Source organism: Salvelinus sp. IW2-2015, linkage group LG22, assembly GCF_002910315.2.
Source record: "Salvelinus sp. IW2-2015 linkage group LG22, ASM291031v2, whole genome shotgun sequence".
NCBI lineage: Eukaryota > Metazoa > Chordata > Actinopteri > Salmoniformes > Salmonidae > Salvelinus > Salvelinus sp. IW2-2015.
In genome coordinates this window covers 2,105,741-2,124,738 of record NC_036862.1, presented here as the reverse complement: position 1 = coordinate 2,124,738, position 18,998 = coordinate 2,105,741, and the positions used below count along the sequence as shown (strand labels likewise).

The window sequence follows — 18,998 nt, the reverse complement described above, 5'->3', positions numbered from 1 at the left end:
TTCTCCATGTCGGGAACTTTAAATAAAAGCACTTTTCAAAACCAGAAAGTGGAGGCACAGAATCAAATATTAAATGCTGCAGCAAATGCATGGCTTGTCTTCCCACGGTAGCCAGTGAGCAAAATTTGGCATATAATGTATAGATATCTTTTTCATGACAACATCAAAATGTACTGCGAACGACGTCATATTTTGGTTATTATCTTGTCAGTTACAACCAGATAAAGATGTATTTTTCTTGTTTCTGAAAAGACATTAATGCAAAAATACTAGCGAAACGCATAGCATTACCAGGTATTGTTCATCCTGATCAGACAGGTTTTTTACATGGACTATACATTGGAGATAATATACGACAACTGCTAGAAATAATAGAACAACATGAAACATCTAAGAAGCCAGGCCTAGTATTTCTAGCAGATTTTGAAAAGGCCTTTGATAAAGTAAGACTGGATTATATTTATAAATTCATGGAATTTTTTATTTCAGTGAGTCTCTTATAAAATGGGTAAAGGTATTGTATAGTAACGCCAGGTGTAAAATAGTAAATAGAGGCTACTTCTCAGAGTTTTGAATTGTCAAGAGTAGTTAAACAAGGGTGTCCACTGTCACCATATCTATTTGTTATGGCCATCGAAATGCTAGCTGTTAAAGTCAGATCAAATAAAAAATTTGAGGATTAGAAATCCAAGGCTGAAAAACAAAGGTGTCTGCCGATGACTGAAGTTTTATTTTACGTCCGCAAGCTAGATCCCTGCAATGTCTCATTGAAGATATGCATCACTTTTCTGGACTCTCTGTACTTAAACCTAGTTATGATAAGTGTACAATATAGAAATATAAAACTAGTAAAATTAGACAGGATCCTGCAACCATGGAGAGGTAAATATCTGTCTATTGATGGAAAAATTACACTGATTAACTCCTTAGTCATATCTCAGTTTACTCACTTACTTATGCCGCTGCCTACTCCTGATGATTCGTTTTTCAAATATTGCCTGGATGCTAAACCAGACAAGATAAAGTGTGCCTGTCTATGTAATGAATATGAACTGTGTAGGTTGAGATTATGACATATAAAATCACTAAACCTCTCTCTAAAAGCTTTACTTATACAAACATTTTACTTGAATCCTAAATGGTTCTCAAGTAGATTACCAAGAAAAGCTCATCCATTGTTTAAAAAGTGCCTTTGTGCAGATTGCAATGTCTCATTTTCGATTGATTGAAAATGTAACCTTTTTCAGGGTATGTCTCTTTTTCAAACAAGCATTGGTTACAATTTCATCCCCCCTGAAAAGACATAACAAATATTATGGTTGAACTCAAATGTGCTTGTTCATAAAATATCTGTATTTATGGGAAATATGTTTGAAAAGGGTATTTTGTTTTTAAATGATATTGTAAATTGGAATGGTAGAGTTATGTCTTTCATTGAGTTATCAGAATTGTATGGGAAGGTCTGCCCAATCCAAAATGACAACCAATTGATTACAGCAATACCCCAAAATGGAGGAGGAGGGTGACAGCGGGAGGAGGTAGGGAACTGGTCTGTCTGCCCAACATAAAGGGTCAAAATTGGCGGATTAATAAAAAAAGCATTAATAAGAAAGTATACCAGTTTTATTTGAGGACCAGGATGTTAAAAGCTGTGCCATACAGATTGCAAAATAGTTGGGAAGAGATTTTTGATGTACCGATTCCATGGTATGAGTTGATATATAAAACGAAGCAAGACTCAATACTTTGTGTATTTCAGAAGGAAAAAAAAGACTGAATTTTTGTCACCAACAAGATGTTAAATATTTGGGGCATATTTGGGGCATACAATCATCGCAGCTCTGCAGATCAATAGACCATTTGTTTTGGTATTGCCCTCAGGTAGCCTGTTTCTGGTCTCAGGTTCAGTAATGGCTGAAAAAGCATAACATTAATCTAAAATTGACCATAGAAATAGCATTGTTGAGAGATCTGGAGAGACCTGGTCAGTCAATTACTAATATACTAATACTCTTAGTAAAAGTATTAGGTGCAGGTGTTTGTACGCGCGTACACATGCATATACAGACACTCGCATATAAACGCACACACGTGCACATACACGGACACACACACATACTGTACATACACACATGTAAATACTGCCATACACTCAAATGTATTCAGTTGGGCTTGCTGTTATGATTTTTGTTGTCCTTGTTGTCTTTTGGATGGATGAGGGGCAGCTCTCGGGGAACTGTGGAGGGGACTTCGGAGGGCTTGTGGCATGGCGGTTGGTAGCTTGGGCCGGTGGCATTGACCCTGGTTGCTTCTGTGGGTCGCTCTGGATGGGAGTCTGTTAGATGACTGAATGTAATGTAAATGTTGAGTGGCTTCACTGCAAGTACTGTAGAATGTATATTTTAATATTCAATAAAAAATAAAATAACATAAAAGAAGTTAACAAAACATCCTGATTCATCCAGTATACAACCTGACTATAACGTCCTAAACGACGGAGTACACTACTAGCAACAGTACTTTGCTGCTCTTACACAATTACAGGTAGAATATGTCACATGTGCGTCATTTCCTAACCCTACCTGTGTGTTGTGGTGTGTCCCCAGCGTCTCCAGTGGGAACCGGATACAGTAAGCCACCCATCCCTCCAGTGCTGAGTCCACAAGGAGACAAGGGTCCTCCAGCCATGATGCCCATTAGCATCGACCCAGAGAGCCGGCCGGGGGAGTATGTCCTCAAGAGCCTGTTCGTAAACTTCACCACGCTGTCCGAGCGCAAGATACGTATCATCATGGCCGAGCCGCTGGTGAGTCAGCATGTTTGCCCTGTATATCTATCTGTTTGTCTGTCCATCCGTCCATCCGTGTCTGTGTCTGTCTGTGTCCATCTGTCCGTCCGTCTGTCTGTCCATGTGCCACAACTGTAGACCAGGCGTTGTTAAAGCTACAATCTAACTTTGTTGCCTTACAAAGCCGTGGTTGGTTTAAAACTTGTATTTAATGTGGGCAAGACTAAATATACAGTACCAGTCAAAAGTTTGGAAACACCTACCAATTCAAATCAAATCAAATTTTATTTGTCACATGCACCGAATACAACCTTACCGTGAAATGCTTACTTCAAGCCCTTAACCAGCAATGCAGTTCAAGAAATAGTTAATAAAATATTTACTAAATAAATAAAAGTATTTTTTCAAAACGTTACACAAGAAATGTAAATAACAATAACGAGGCTATGTACCTGTACCAAGTCAATGTGCGGGGGTGTCAATGTAAATAGCCCGGGTGGTCATTTGATTAGTTCAGTTGTTCAGCAGTCTTATGGCTTGGGGATAGAAGCTTTTAAGGAGCCTTTTGGTCCTAGACTTGGCGCTCCGGTACCGCTTGCTGTGCGGTAGCAGAGAGAACAAGTCTATGACTTGGGTGACTGGAGTCTTTGACAATTTTTTGGGCCTTCCTCGGACACTGCCTAGTATATAGGTCCTGGAAGTCAGAAATGTTGGCCCCAGTGATGTACTGGGCCGTACGCACTACCCTCTGTAGTGCCTTACGGTCGGATGCCGAGCAGTTGCCATACCTAGCGGTGCTGCAACCGGTCAGGATGCTCTCGATGATGCAGCTGTAGAACTTTTTGAGGATCTGGGGACCCATGCCAAATCTTTTCAGTATTATGAGGGGGAAAAGGTGTTGTCGTACCCTCTTCACAACTGTCTTGGTGTGTTTGGACCATGATAKTTTGTTGGTGATGTGGACACCAAGGAACTTGAAACTCAACCTGTTCCACTTCTGTCCTGTTCGGACCTCCTTTTCCTTTGATCCACGATCACCTCCTTTGTCTTGCACACATCAAGGGGTTTTCTTTATTTTTAAAATGGTCTACATTGTAGAATAATAGTGAAGACATCAAAACTATGAAATAACACATATGGAATCATGTAGTAACCAAAAAAGTGTTAAACAAATCAAAATATATTTTATATTTGAGGTTCTTCAAAGTAGCCAAACTTTGCCTTGATGACCGCTTTGCACACTCTTGGCATTCTCTCAACCAGCTTCACGAGGAATGCTTTTCCAAGAGTCAGGCTGCATCACATTGGGATTGGTAATCCCATAGGGCGGCCGGGGTAGGCCGTCATTGTAAATAAGAATTTGTTCTTAACTGACTTGCCTAGTTAAATAAAGGTTAAATAAATAAAACATTAAAAATAAAGGAGTTCCAACATATGCTGAGCACGTGTTGGCTGTTTTATCTTCACTCTGCGGTCCAACGCATCCCAAACCATCTCAATTGGGTTGAGGTCGGGTGATTGTGGAGGCCAGGTCATCTGATGCAGCACTCCATCACTCTCCTTCTTGGTCAAATAGCCCTTACACAGCCTGGAGTTGTCTTTTGGTTAATTGTCTTGTTGAAATACAAATGATAGTCCAACTAAGCGCAAACCAGATGGGATGGCATATCGCTGCAGAATGCTTCGGTAGCCATGCTGGTTAAGGGTGCCTTGAATTCTAAATAAATCGCGAACAGTGTCACCAGCAAAGCACCCACACACCATCACACCTCTTCCGTTCTAATGTCCATTGCTCATGTTTCTTGGCCCAAGCAAGTCTCTTCTCCTCATTGGTGTCCTTTACTAGTGGTTTCTTTGCAGCAATTCGACCATGAAGGCCTGATTCACGTAGTCTCCCCTGAACAGTCGATGTTGAGATGTGTCTGTTACTTGAACTCTGTGAAGCATTTATTTGGGCTGCAATCTGAGGTGCAGTTAACTCTAATGAACTTATCCTCTGCAGCAGATGTAACTCTGGGTCTTCCTTTCCTGTGACGGTCCTCATGAGAGCCAGGTTCATCATAGCATTTGTTGGTTTTTGTGACTGCACTTGAAGAAACGTTAAAAGTTCTTGAAATGTTCCGCATTGACTGACCTTCATGTCTTAAAGTAATGATGGACTGTCGTTTTTCTTTGCTTATTTGAGCTGTTCTTGCCATAATATGGACTTGGTATTTTACCAAATAGGGCTATCTTCTGTATACCACCTGTACCTTGTCACAACACAACTGATTGGCTCAAACGCATTAAAAAGGAAAGAAATTCCACAAATGAACTTTTAAGAAAGCACACCTGTTAATTGAAATGCATTCCAGATGACTACCTCATGAAGCTGGTTGAGAGAATACCAAGATTTAGAAATAGATCTTGCCTCTCCCTAAACAGCAGGAAGCAGATTGTACAGTCAACTTTCCAGCCAGTTCTTGACTATAGTGACACCATTTACCAGAATGCAGCAGCCACTACTCTTAAGCCTCATCTACCATAGTTCTCTTCGCTTTATCACCGGTCACGGTTTTAATACTCATCACTGCATCCTGTATCAAAAGGTTGGCTGGTCCTCATTTCAGTCCCGTAGATCACTTCACTATTCCTCTTTTGTTTACAAAGCTCTACTACTCAAGCTTCCGACTTACGTAACTTCATTGTTGAAGTATAAACACATGAGTTACCAAACCCGTCCACAGGGTTGGTTAACTCTTGAGGATACTCGGGTCACTACCGAATTAGGTAAATAATGCGCCTCACTGCTGGAACAATTTTCAAAACTCATTACAATTGGATGTTCTGGTGCTGCTAGGGCAATTTAAAGTGTTGATTGTGGACCTAGTAGCTGAAGAATGTAACTGCTTTTCTTACATTTTGTGCTGTATTTTTATTTTACATTGTATTGATTGCTGTTTTGTTTTATATTGTATTTGATTATTGTGTTGCTGTGATCATAATAGTAATAAAAAAAATATAGCAGAGCAGTTTCATGATCCAGGGAGTTCCTCGGTGGCATGGGGGGAAGTGAGTGCATGACCCTAGGTCAGAGGAAGGTCAAGTGCCAAGCCTGGAGACAGAGAATGTTGCATGCTGGGTAGCACACTGAATGGTTTTAGGGTAATATTGATTTAGATTGTTCAAGTATACAGTGGCTTGCGAAAGTATTCACTCCCTTAGGCATTTTTCCTATTTTGTTGCCTTACAACCTGGAATTAAAATGGATTTTTGGGGGGTTTGTATCATTTGATTTACACAACATGCCTACCACTTTGAAGATGCAAAATATTTTTTATTGTGAAACAAACAAGAAATAAAACTAAAAACTTGAGCGTGTGTAGCAATAACAGCTTCAAGTCTCTTGGGGTATGTCTCTAAAAGCTTGGCACATCTAGCCACTGGGATTTTTGCCCATTCTTCAAGGAAAAACTGCTCCAGCTCCTTCAAGTTGGATGGGTGTACAGCAATCTTTAAGTCATACCACATATTCTCAATTGGATTGAGCTCTGGGCTTTGACTAAGTCATTCCAAGACATTTAAATGTTTCCCCTTAAACCACTCGAGTGTTGGTTTAGCAGTATGCTTAGGGTCATTGCCCTACTGGAAGGTGAACCTCCGTCCCAGTCTCAAATCTCCGGAAGACTGAAATAGGTTTCCCTCAAGAATTTCCTCATATTTAGCGTCATCCATCATTCCTTCAATTCTGACCAGTTTCCGATGAAAAACATCCCCACAGCATGATGATGCCACCACCATGCTTCACTGTGGGGATAGGGTCCTCGGGGTGATGAGAGGTGTTGGGTTTGCGCCAGACATACCATTTTTCTCGATGGCCAAAAAGCTCAATTTTAGTCTCATCTGACCAGAGTACCTTCTTCCATATGTTTGGGGAGACTCCCACATGCCTTTTGGTGAACACCAAACGTGTTTGCTTATTTTATTCTTTAAGCAATGCCTTTTTTCAGGCCACTCTTCCGTAAAGCCCAGCTCTGTAGAGTGTACGACTTAAAGTGGTCCTATGGACAGATATTCCCATCTCCGCTGTGGCGCTTTGTAGCTCCTTCAGGGTTCACTTTGGTCTCTTTGTTGCCACTCTGATTAATGCCCTCCTTGCCTGGTCCGTGAGTTTTGGTGGGCGGCCCTCTCTTGGCAGGTTTGTTGTGGTGTCATATTCTTTCACATTTTTAACAATGGATTTAATGGTGCTCTGTGGGATGTTCAAAGTTTCTGATATGTTTTTATAACCCAACCCTGATCTGTACTTCTCCACAACTGTCACGACTTCCGCCGAAGTCGGTCCCTCTCCTTGTTTCTTCGCTAGAAGACGGGTGCTGTTTTCACCCGTGCGTAACTGATTACTGTTTATTGTTGGTCAAGTCTATTGTTACCTTGTGCCTTTATTGTGAGTAAAGTACATTGCTCACTCATTCTGCTCTCCTGCGCCTGACTTCATGCACCAGCTACACCTACCTTCTGACAACATCTTTGACCCTGGCCTGTTTGGAGAGCTCCTTGTACCTTCATGGTGCCGCTTGCTTGGTGGTGCCCCTTGCTTTGTGGTGTTGCAGACTCTGGGGCCTTTCAGAACAAGTGTATATATACTGAGATCATGTGACACTTAGATTGCACACAGGTGGACTTTATTTAACTAATTATGTGACTTCTGAAGGTAATTGGTTGCACCAGATCTTATTTAGGGGCTTCATAGCAAAGGGGGTGAATACATATGCACACACCACTTTAAATTTGTAAAAAAATATAAAAAATTTGAAACAAGTCATTTTTTTCATTTCACTTCACCAATTTGGACAATTTTGTGTATGTCCATTACATGAAATCCAAATAAAAATACATTTTAATTACAGGTTGTAATGCAACAAAATAGGAAAATCACCAAGGGGGATGAATACTTTTGCAAGGCACTGTATACGTCATGTGTGAATAACATAATCATTGATGTATATACACTGTATGTACATATAACTAGTAATAAAGTGACAAATAGTAAACAGTAGAAGCATCGCTTGTGATGAGTCAAAAAAGTTAGTGCAAAAACGGTCAAAGCAGATAGTCCGGGTAGCTATTTAGTTAACTATTTAACTAACTATTTAGCTGTTTTATGGCCTGGGGGTAAAAGCTGTTCAGGGTCCTGTTGGTTGCAGACATGGTACATTAGTATCGCTTTCCGTACAGTAGCAGAGAGAACAGTCTATGACTTGGGTGGCTGGTGTAAAGTGTTAGGGCCTTCCTAAAAGTGAAATCTCCTACAGTTTGTCGTGTCATTGGACAACTGACCCTGCCGACTAACATTTCACAACATTGATCCCTCTTATGGAGGGGAAGGACTGGAGCAGGTGGGAGCGACGGTAGCTGCAGGTTCAGGTTTCAGGTTTAGTCAGTGGGGGATCCTGTTACTACAGGATGTTTACCAAGACAAACTCTATGTACATGACCGGTGTTCACATCCCTGACGTGTTCTCTCTTATTAAGAAACTCTTTTTTTTTAAACTCTGAAGGAAACTCCTAAGAAACTTCTTAACCATCTTTATGTTCAGTAAGTAGACCTATGTCTAGTTAAACAGGACCCATTATAATTATATTTTTCTTAAGACATGTTATTATACTGTATATATAAATCAAAGTTAAGGATTTTGTCAGGTTATCATGCATTGGTGCATAAAAAAATATATTAGACCAGTATTCAAAAGAGTAGTACTGACCCTGCAGATAGAAATGTAATGAATAAAATCTGACACAATTTCCTATTCTACATGACAGACGTGTTCTACACCGTACATTTCTATCTTGACGTCTTTAACTTTGCACCCTCCTGAGGGTGTAGGGTAAAGTTGCCCCGAGACGCTGATCTGTGTTCAGTTTGGCATTTTCCCCATTAATGGCTAAGGTTTTTATTTTATTTATCCTTTATTTAACCAGCCAAGTCAGTTGAGAACAAATTATTATTTACAATGACGGCCTACCCCGGCCAAACCATAACCCGGACGACGCTGGGCCAATTGTGCACCGCCCTTTAGGACTCCAAATCACGGCCGGTTGTGATACATACCTGGAATCAAATCAGGGTCTGTAGTCTAGCACTGAGATGCAGTGCCTTAGACCGCTGCGCCACTCAGGAGGTTAGGAATGGGGGAGGGGAAGCTGATCCTAGATCTGTACATAGGGGAAACTCCACCCTGCACTGACCAGTCACCAACTATACACTGAGATGTACACCACTCCAAAACCCTAGGTGAACTGAGGGAGACCCCATGTACATTTGGTATTAACATGGACTTTCTGTTATCTGTTTCACATTCTAATAGTAGTATAAATTGGGTCTGAAAGTTACCCTTGAATATTTGATCCACATAAAGTATGATGGAAAAAAGGTTTGAAATACTTTAAAAATGAAATGATGATCAGAAAGACTAATTCAACTGCATCTTTCATTGAATCAGATGGCTCATTTATTGCAAAACCTTTTGATTTTGCCAATTACTTTAATGACTATTTCATTGTCAATGTAAGCAAATTTAGCAAGCATACAATACCTAATAATGAAGAGAAAGTGTTGTCATTTTACATTTTGTAAAGTTAGTGTGGGTGAGGTGGATACATTATTGTTGTCCAGCAATAATGAGAAACCACCTGGTATTGGTAACTTAGATGAAAAGCTACTGAATATGGTAGCGGACTATATTGCCACTCCTATTGTCATATCTTTAATCTGAGTCTGGAGAAAAATGTTTGTCCTCAGACCTGGAGGGAAGCCAAAGTCATTCCGCTACCCATGAATGGTAAGCACTCTTTACTGGTTCTTACTACCAACCAATCAGCTTGCTGCCGACTCTTAGCAAACTTTTGGAAAAAATAGTGTATGACTATATACAAAGCTATTTCTCTGTAAACAAATGAACAACAGACTTTCAGCATSCTTATAGAGAATGGCACTCAACATGCACTGACACAAATGACTGATGATTGGTTGAAAGAAATGGATAATAAGAAGATTGTGGGAGCTGTACTGTTTGACCTCAGKGCAGCCTTTGACATTATTGACCATAACCCGTTGTTGAAATTGGCTTTTCAACCTCTGCCATATAGTAGATTCAGAGTTATTTATCTAATAGAACACAGAGGGTTTTGTTTAATGGAAGCTTCTCTATTGTTAAACATGTAAAGTGTAGCGTACCGCATGGCCTGTGTGTCTACGTATGCTAATGATTCAACCCTGCAGTATACGTGTCAGCAACCACAGTTAGTCAAATCAATCCCTAAGTTCTAGACCTCAGCTGGATCTGGTATTGAATAGTGTGGCTGTTGAGCAAGTTGAGGAGACTAAATTACTTGGTGTTACCTTAGAATGTCAACTGTCATGGTCAAAACATACTGATTTAATGGTTGTAAAGATGGGGAGAGGTCTGCTCTGCTCTGTTGACACCACATGCCACAAAGCAAGTCCTACAGGCTCTAGTTTTATCTTATCTTGATTATGGTCCAGTCATATGGTCAGGTGCTGCAAAGAGGGACTTAATTAAGCTGCAGCTGACCCAGAACAGAGAAGCACGTTTTGCTCTTCACTGTTACCAGAGTTCTAAAATCAATACTAGACTGACTGCATCGCTTCTTGTTTTTATAAGAAATATTCATGTGTTGAACGTTGTAAATTGTTTGCATAGTCGACTTACACACAGCACTGACACACACATTTACCCCACCAGACATGCCAGCAGTGGACTTTTCACAGTCCACAGGTCCAGAAGTAATTCAAGGAAACATACAGTATTATACAGAGCCATGATTGCATGGAACTCCATTCCGTATAGCGCAAGTGAACAACGAACCGGGTTTCAAAAAGCAAATAAAGAAACAACTCACGGCACAACGGCTCTCCCCCATGTGACCTACTTTTTGTGTGAATGTACTGACAAGTATGTATAACTGATAGATGCACACACAAACACACACTCTCTAACACACACTCTACACACACCCACACATTATCTTTCTTTAGTTGTATTCTTTCTTTCATTACATTTGTGTGTATTTATTTATTAAAATGTTCATGTATAGTGCATTCGGAAAGTATTCAGACCTCTTGACTTTTTCCACATTTTGTTACGTTACAGCCTTATTCTAAAATGGTGGTGGCAGAATCATGCTGTGGGGATGTTTTTCACCAGCAGGGACTGGGAGACAAGTCAGGATCGAGGGAACGATGAATGGAGCAAAGTTCCTGAAAGATCTTTGCAGAAAACCTGCTCCAGAGCGATCAGGACCTCAGACTGGGGCGAAGGTTCACCTTCCAACAGGACAACAACGCTAAGCACACAGCCAAGAGAACGCAGGAGTGGCTTCGGGACAAGTCTCTGAATGTCTTTGAGTCACCCAGTCAGAGTCCGGACTTGAACCCGATGTGCTGTGCATGACGTTCCTTAACAAACATGACAGAGCTTGAGAGGATCTGCAGAGAAGAATGGGAGAAACTCCCCATATACAGGTGGACCAAGCWTGTAGCGTCATACCCAAGAAGAATCGAGGCTGTAATCGCTGCCAAACTAATGAAACCAACCTTTCTCTGCACTAACAACAAGCACAGCCACCACATCAAACATGCACTTGAAACTTTGCAACAAATTACTGTAGAAGGTATAACTACTGAAAATGTACGTTACAGCCTTATTCTAAAATGTATTAAATACATGTTTTAACTCATCAATCTACACACACTACTCCATAATGACAAAGCAAAAACAGGTTTTTGGAATTTTTTGTAAATAAACAACAGAAATACCTTATTTACATAAGTATTCAGACCCTTTGCTATGAGACTCGAAATTGAGCTCAGGTGCATCCTGTTTCACCTATATATCTATATAAGGTCCCACAGTTGACATTGTATGTCAGTGCCAAAACCAAGCCATGAGGTCAAAGGAATTATCCGTAGAGCTCCGAGACAGGATTGTGTCTAGGCACAGATCTGGAGAAGGGTACCAAAAAATGTCTGCAGCATTAAAGGTCCCCAAGAACACAGTGGACTCCATCATTCTTAAATGGAAGAAGTTTGGAACCACCAAGACTCTTCCTGTAGCTGGCCGCCCGGCTAAACTCAGCAATCGGAGGAGAAGGGCCTTGGTCAGGGAGGTGACCAAGAACCCGATGGTCACTTTGACAGAGCTCCAAAGTTCCTCTGTGGAGATTGGAGAACCTTCCAGAAGGACAACCATCTCTGCAGCACTCCACCAATCAAGGATTTATGGTAGAGTTGCCCGACGAAAGCCACTCGTCAGTAAAAGGGACATAACAGCCCGCTTCGAGTTTGCCAAAAGGCAAAGGACTCACAGACCATGAGAAACAAGATTCTCTGGTCTGATGAAACCAATATTGAACTCTTTGGCCTGAATGTCAAGCTTCACGTCTGGAGGAAACCTGGCACCATCCCAACAGTGAAACATGGTGGTGGCAGCATCATGCTGTAGGGATGTTTTTCAGCAGCAGGGACAGGGAGACTAGTCAGGATCGAGGCAAAGATGAACTGAGCAAAGTACAGAAATATCCTTGATGAAAACCTGCTCCAGAGTGCTCAGGACCTCAGACTGGGGCGAAGGTTCACCTTCCAACAGGACTATTGGTTAGCCAATGACAAACCCCCGATACTGTATGTCCTCTTCCTATACATACACTGCTCTTAGAGTGATTACATCCATGCAGGAAATTGGATCATTATAACCGCTTGATTATTATAACCTCATTCACTACAAGTGGAGTGCGCTGTTTATCATTTTAGCTTAAGGGTTTAAATGTCATGTAATGTTATGGACTACAGCGGCAGTATATCGCCATAGCAATGTAAATGAGTAGTATTGAATGTGATGATCTGTGTGTCTCCACATTGCTACTGTTTGAGAATAATAGTGTTGGATTAACCCTCTGCATGAAAGTCTTTCATCAATTATGCACCGAAAACAAGATTTAAATATCACTTAATAATGCACTAGTCAACACCTACTGTAAAAGGTTGTCTGAATGAACAGAGGACCAGTCCCTTTTGAATGTATCTGTGTCTGCGTCCCAAATTTCACCTGATTCCCTATGTAGTGTACTACTTTTGACCAGGACTCATAATATTGGAAATAGGGACACACAAGTTGTGTGTCACAGGCTAGGCTGCCTGTCCTGCTTCTATAGGAAGGTCTGTAATGCTTTACTTAAAACCTGCAGGTAGAATGCATTATGATGTGGTTATAATGCATTGTACAACTTGTAATTAGCATGTACAACCCCTTATAATTTCTTATTATAATCTCATAATGGTCCTGATGAATTTACAACCGTTGAGTCAGTTTGAAAGTTCCTGCATAGAGACATAACATACAGAATCATTAGAATAACAATGAATAAAGCATAATACCTGCAGGCTTTAAGTGAAGACTTACCGGATTGCTTGTTGACTTCTCGATCAGTTATCTCCCCACCCTACTCACAGTCACAGTCAAACACTTACGACTGTTAGCTTTGGGTGGAAACATCAATACATGGCTTCTGTGCTGTTCTGTCTGACCAAATAGGACACTTAACACCCTGATACACCTTGAAGGCCATAATCACCACTGTCCGGCTGTGTAAAATGCTGATGCACTGATTCTGCTTTCACAAAGACAGAAAGAACTACATTTTTTATTGATTTAATCTTTATTTTGACAGGGAGTCAATGCTGAGACCAAGGTCTCTTTTCCAGATGAGCCCTGGTTTGCACAACAATACAAATCAAAATGTAATATACACATTAAACTACACGTTATTATACATGAAAAGCAAAACACAATATTAAAAAACAGACACACTTATACATATGAGGCAGCTGTTAGGGGACCTTTTTACAGGGAGACTGTAAAAAGGTCCCCTAACAGACGTCTGAAATGCCCTAGAGGCCCCAATTCTTCCAATCTTAAAGTGCATTGGAGATTACTCCACACATAAGGTGTACCCAACTCTTTGGAGATTGAAGGGATGTCCAGAGTTAGCCATCCCTGAGACCGGATCTGATGCAGTGCCTCATATGTCTATAAGTTAACAATGAAGTGATGTAGGCAGACGTTTACGCAGGAGAGTATAAACTTGACTCTTGAGATTTCAATCACTCCAATGTTTTCTAGATTCAGACTGTATGTAGCTACATGAACAATCTAAGAGTATGGCTGGAATCATTGGAATGTACCAACGTGAAGCGAAGAACACTGGCACAGAGTTAAGACAAAAGGCCTCCCCAAGGGTCATGAGAGGTAGGCCGGTCCTGGAGCCTCATAGAATTTGCCTAGTTTTATACGTGCGTACCTTCAGTTCTTAAAACGAAGGGAAATGCATCCTAAAAAAGGTACCGTCTATGCATGTATGTTTCATACATTTGCAACGGAAAAGAAATGACCCATTTAGGTTTTTACATCGAGGTCAAGATGCGTCATTTACAACCTTGGTGTGTGGAAGACATTATTGGCATACGACATCAACGCACAGCACGCACTATTTATGGTCAAATCTGAGCGCAAGGCTATTTTGACAAATAAATGAGACCCCCAAGGCGCTAACTAGGTGACTGGCATTATGGGCATTATCCAGCTGAGTAAAGACTGATGCGGCACGTCATTAATGTCCCATCTCTCCTGTCTGTCTGACAGAAGCTGCCCAGACCTCCAACTGACTGATGTCTTTTCTCATTAACTCTGGGGCTGCATCCCAAATGGCACACTATTCTCTATATAAACCCTGTGGTTCTTGGTCTAAAGTAGTGGACTACATAGGGATTAGGAAGTAGTGCACTGTATAGGAAATAGGGTTCCACTTGGAACCTACCCTGGGTTATATAATGACCATACATCAACTGATCATAATTCCCCTTTCCAAAAATACCCACAACGTCCAACACTAGGTCCTGATATGAGAAATGGAGAGAATTAGGAGAGGAAGCTCTTTAGAGCTTTGGTGTGTCACTTTTTTGTTTTTGAATTCATTTATTTTTTAATATTATTTTTCACAGGAGAAACCCTTGATCAAGTCTTTGCAGAGGGGTGAGGATCCTCAGTTTGACCAGGTAAGAACTGTTACTCTCTAATGGACAGAAAAATCAGTGAGGCAGGGTTGTGGTCGCTGAGCTCAAGCGAATACATTTTAGCTCCTGGAGCCAAAGCAGGTTTTCAGGTCTCAGAAAAGGTTACTCAACAAATGATACACAAGCTTGTTGTATTGAGCAGTCAGTCCATCATCACTGTTAATGCTTGTTGGCTGGGTAGTGCTTAACTCAACCTTCCCCACTGGTTCTCTCCAAATCTGTGGTTCTCTAGGTGCCTGTATAGTAGAAGGTTTGTGTGTGTGTGTGCGCACAAGTGTGTGTTTGTGTGCGTGTGTGTGTGTTCCTGTGTGCATGTGTTTCCGGGTGCATAAGGCTTGATGCAATTCAACAGTGTACAGAGGCAGGATTCTTCTCCTGTTCGTGCTGAATGAAGGCCCGCTGTATTCCCCTGGTCTCACCAGACTCCCCTCCCTTTCCGTGTGCTTGTATCCAGGTCCAAGCCGGCCCGCCTTTCCTTCCTTCCTTCCCTCTCCTCCCTGGAGAGATGTATGCCACCCCATGGGCACCTCAACTCCTAGTCTCCCAGGACCCTGTCTCCCATCTCTCTCTCTCTCTTCTCCATTGTTCTTCTGTCCCTTCTCCATTCTCTCTCTTCTCCACTCATCTCCTCTTTCCCCTTGTCCCTCTCTCTTCTATCTTTTACCTTTCCTCCCATCCCCTCTCACTGCCTGCAGCTTCTGTTGTGTGGAGGACAGTGAGGGTTAAGACACAGTGATTTTGATGCAGATATAAATGAAACATGACTGGGAAAAAGATACAACCCATTGGCAAAAATATGTTGAACCAACATTCCAACAACATCTGTCACACTGGTAGAAAGGATTTTGGAGACAGGCGCAGGAATACACAATAGGGGTTTTTAATACACCCAAAAGAAACACGTATACAAAAACACTGGGCTGTACCCAAACAAAAGAGCGAGGGTAAACCTCATTGAACGACACGATACACGTAATACACAATACATAAAGTATGCAGCATAACAGCTGCACCAACGCATGGGTACTCCCACGACCAATGGACATGGGAACAATAACCAACAAAGACAGAGGGCACATATATAACATACTAATCAGGAGAAATGGGAACCAGGTGTGTGTAATCAGACAAAAGAGTCCAGGGTTGATGATAATGAATCCCGTTCAGTGAAGGCTAGAAGACCTCCGGAACTGGTGAACAGAATGAGCAGCAGTACCGGGGGGATCCGTGACAACGTCAATGTAATTTTTGGTTGACAGCAAAAAAATGGGTCAACGTGCACTCATTTTAACCAGATTTCAACCACAAATCAACGACAAGATTTGAAGGGTTGGTTAATTTCAAGAAGAATTCACATTTGTTGGCAACTCCAATTAAATATCATCTAATCTAAATATGGATGTTGATTTTACGTTACGTCAGGTTTTTGGCTCGAGGGAACAGTGTTATGTAATAATGATCTGACTGACCAATATGTATACACCATTTTCATTTATTTGCTTGTTGTTTCAGGTGATAACTGCTATGAGTTCTCTGGCGGAGTACTGCCTCCCGTCCATTCTGAGGACACTGTTTGACTGGTACAGAAGACAGAACGGTCTAGAGGACCCAGAGTCACACGAATACAGACCCAGAGCCAACACCAAGTCAAAAAAGTAACACACGTATATGCACACACACACACACACCCTTTGACGGTACAGGAGACAGAACGGCCAATAGGACTTCCATGAACACCCTGTCACATTTTATAACCAGAACTCAAACACAAAGAAAACACTGTACAGTATAAGACATTGTGCCTGAATTGATTGACATTATCATTGACTTATTGCATAACAGATGGCTATGGAAGCATATACAGTTGAAGTCGGAAGTTTACATACACCTTAGCCAAATACATTAAACTTTTTCACAATTCCTGACATTTAATCTTAGTAAAAGTTCCCTGTCTTAGGTCAGTTAGGATCACCACTTTATTTTAAGAATGTGAAATGTCAGAATATAATTATTTCAGCTTTTATTTCTTTCATCGCATTCCCAGTGGGTCAGAAGTTTACATACACTCAATTAGTATTTGGTAGCATTCCCTTTAAATTGTTTAACTTGGGTCAAATGTTTCGGGTAGCCTTCCACAAGCTTCCCACAATAAGTTGGGTGAATTTTGGCCCATTCCTCCTGACAGAGCTGGTGTAACTGAGTCAGGTTTGTAAGGCCTCCTTGCTCGCACACGCTTTTTCAGTTCTGCCCACAGATTTTCTTTAGGATTGAGGTCAGGGCTTTGTGATGGCCACTCCAATACCTTGACTTTGCTGTCCTTAAGCCATTTTGCCACAACTTTGGAAGTATGCTTGTCCATTTGGAAGACCCATTTGCGACCAAGCTTTAACTTCCTGACTGATGTCTTGAGATGTTGCTTCAATATATCCACATCATTTTCCTTTCCTCATGATGCCATCTATTTTTTGAAGTGCACCAGTCCCTCCTGCAGCAAAGCACCCCCACAACATGATGCTGCCACCCCCGTGCTTTCACGATGGTGTTCTTCGGCTTGCAAGCGCACCCCTTTTTCCTCCAAACATAACGATGATCGTTATGGCCAAACAGTTCTATTTTTGGTTCATCAGACCAGAGAACATTTCTCCAAAAAGTACAATCTTTGTCCCCATGTGCAGTTGCAAACCGTAGTCTGGCTTTTTTATGGCGGTTTTGGAGCAGTGGCTTCTTCCTTGCTGAGCGGCCTTTCAGGTTATGTCGATATAGGACTCGTTTTACTGTGGCTATACATACTTTTGTACCTATTTCCTCCAGCATCTTCACGAGGTCCTTTGCTGTTGTTCTGGGATTGATTTGCACTTTTCGCACCAAAGTACGTTAATGTCTAGAAGATAGAATATGTCACCTTCCTGAGCGTTATGACGGCTGCATGGTCCCATGGTGTTTATACTTGCATATTATTGTTTGTACAGATGAGCGTGGTACCTTCAGGCATTTGGATATTGCTCCCAATGATGAACCAGACTTGTGGAGGTCTACAATTTTTTTCCTGAGGTCTTGGTTGATTTCGTTTGATTTTACCATTACGTCAAGCATAGAGGCACTGAGTTTGAAGGTAGGCCTTGGAATACATCCACAGGTACACCTCCAATTGACTCAAATGATGTCAATTAGCCTATCAGAAGCTTCTAAAGCCATGACATCATTTTCTGGAATTTTCCAAGCTGTTTAAAGGCACAGTCAATTTAATGTATGTAAACTTCTGACCCACTGAAATTGTGATACAGTGAATTATAAGTTAAATAATCTGTCTGTAAACAATTGTTGGAAAACGTACTTGTGTCATGCACAAAGTAGATGTCCTAACCGACCAGCCAAAACTATAGTTTGTTAACAAGAAATTTGTGGAGTGGTTGATAAACGAGTTTTATTGACTCCAGCCTAAGTGTATGTAAACTTCCAACTTCAACTGTAGCTCCCGAAATGCAAATTGGATAAAAATAAATCAATTTCACTTTTGTAATTTATTGTCCCATTTGTGTGGTGTAATCTGTGACATAACTTGGTAACTGCTCTAGTTTGACAGCTTTGAGCTAACTTGTCCAACCCTGTTGATGTTTCACAGTGATGAACAGCACAGAGATTTTCTACTTGAAAGGAGGGATCTGGCAATCGACTTCATCTTCTCCCTCGTACTTATAGAAGTTTTAAAACAGGTGACTCATTTTCTCTATATACTCCACTCTAAAACACTAAACCCACCTAGCACATTATTTTCCTTCAATGTTCTGGGAAGAACAAAACTCTTAATTTCTTAAAGTGAAAGTTTGTGTTGTATACTGAACATAAGTGCCCTTTTTGACCAATGTTAGCATTCACAGTGTCATTAGATATGGCTCCCCTGAGGGATACTTTACAGAACAACCACTTCTTGGATAAATCCCAAATAGTACCCTATCCCTTATATAATGCACTACTTTCCACCAGAGCCCGACGGGCTTTTTGGGAATATGGTGCCGTTTGGGACGCAGCTTAAAGGGCAGATATATTCCGTTTGCTCAATCTCAGACTCATGACTGGAGT

The 18,998-nt window shown here is 41.2% G+C and overlaps 1 protein-coding gene across 4 annotated transcripts in view; it reads left to right on the top strand.

Moving 5' to 3' along the window:
* Positions 1-18,998, top strand: part of LOC111949429 (protein furry homolog) — a 211,227-nt gene that overhangs the window by 36,093 nt on the left and 156,136 nt on the right. For all 4 annotated transcript variants that reach the window (XM_070433935.1, XM_023966584.2, XM_023966586.2 and 1 more), the window contains exons 2-5: positions 2,607-2,806; positions 14,847-14,900; positions 16,431-16,573; positions 18,541-18,631. In XM_070433935.1, coding sequence (XP_070290036.1) covers positions 2,607-2,806; positions 14,847-14,900; positions 16,431-16,573; positions 18,541-18,631 — 488 coding nt within the window. The remainder of the gene's footprint in view (positions 1-2,606; positions 2,807-14,846; positions 14,901-16,430; positions 16,574-18,540; positions 18,632-18,998) is intronic.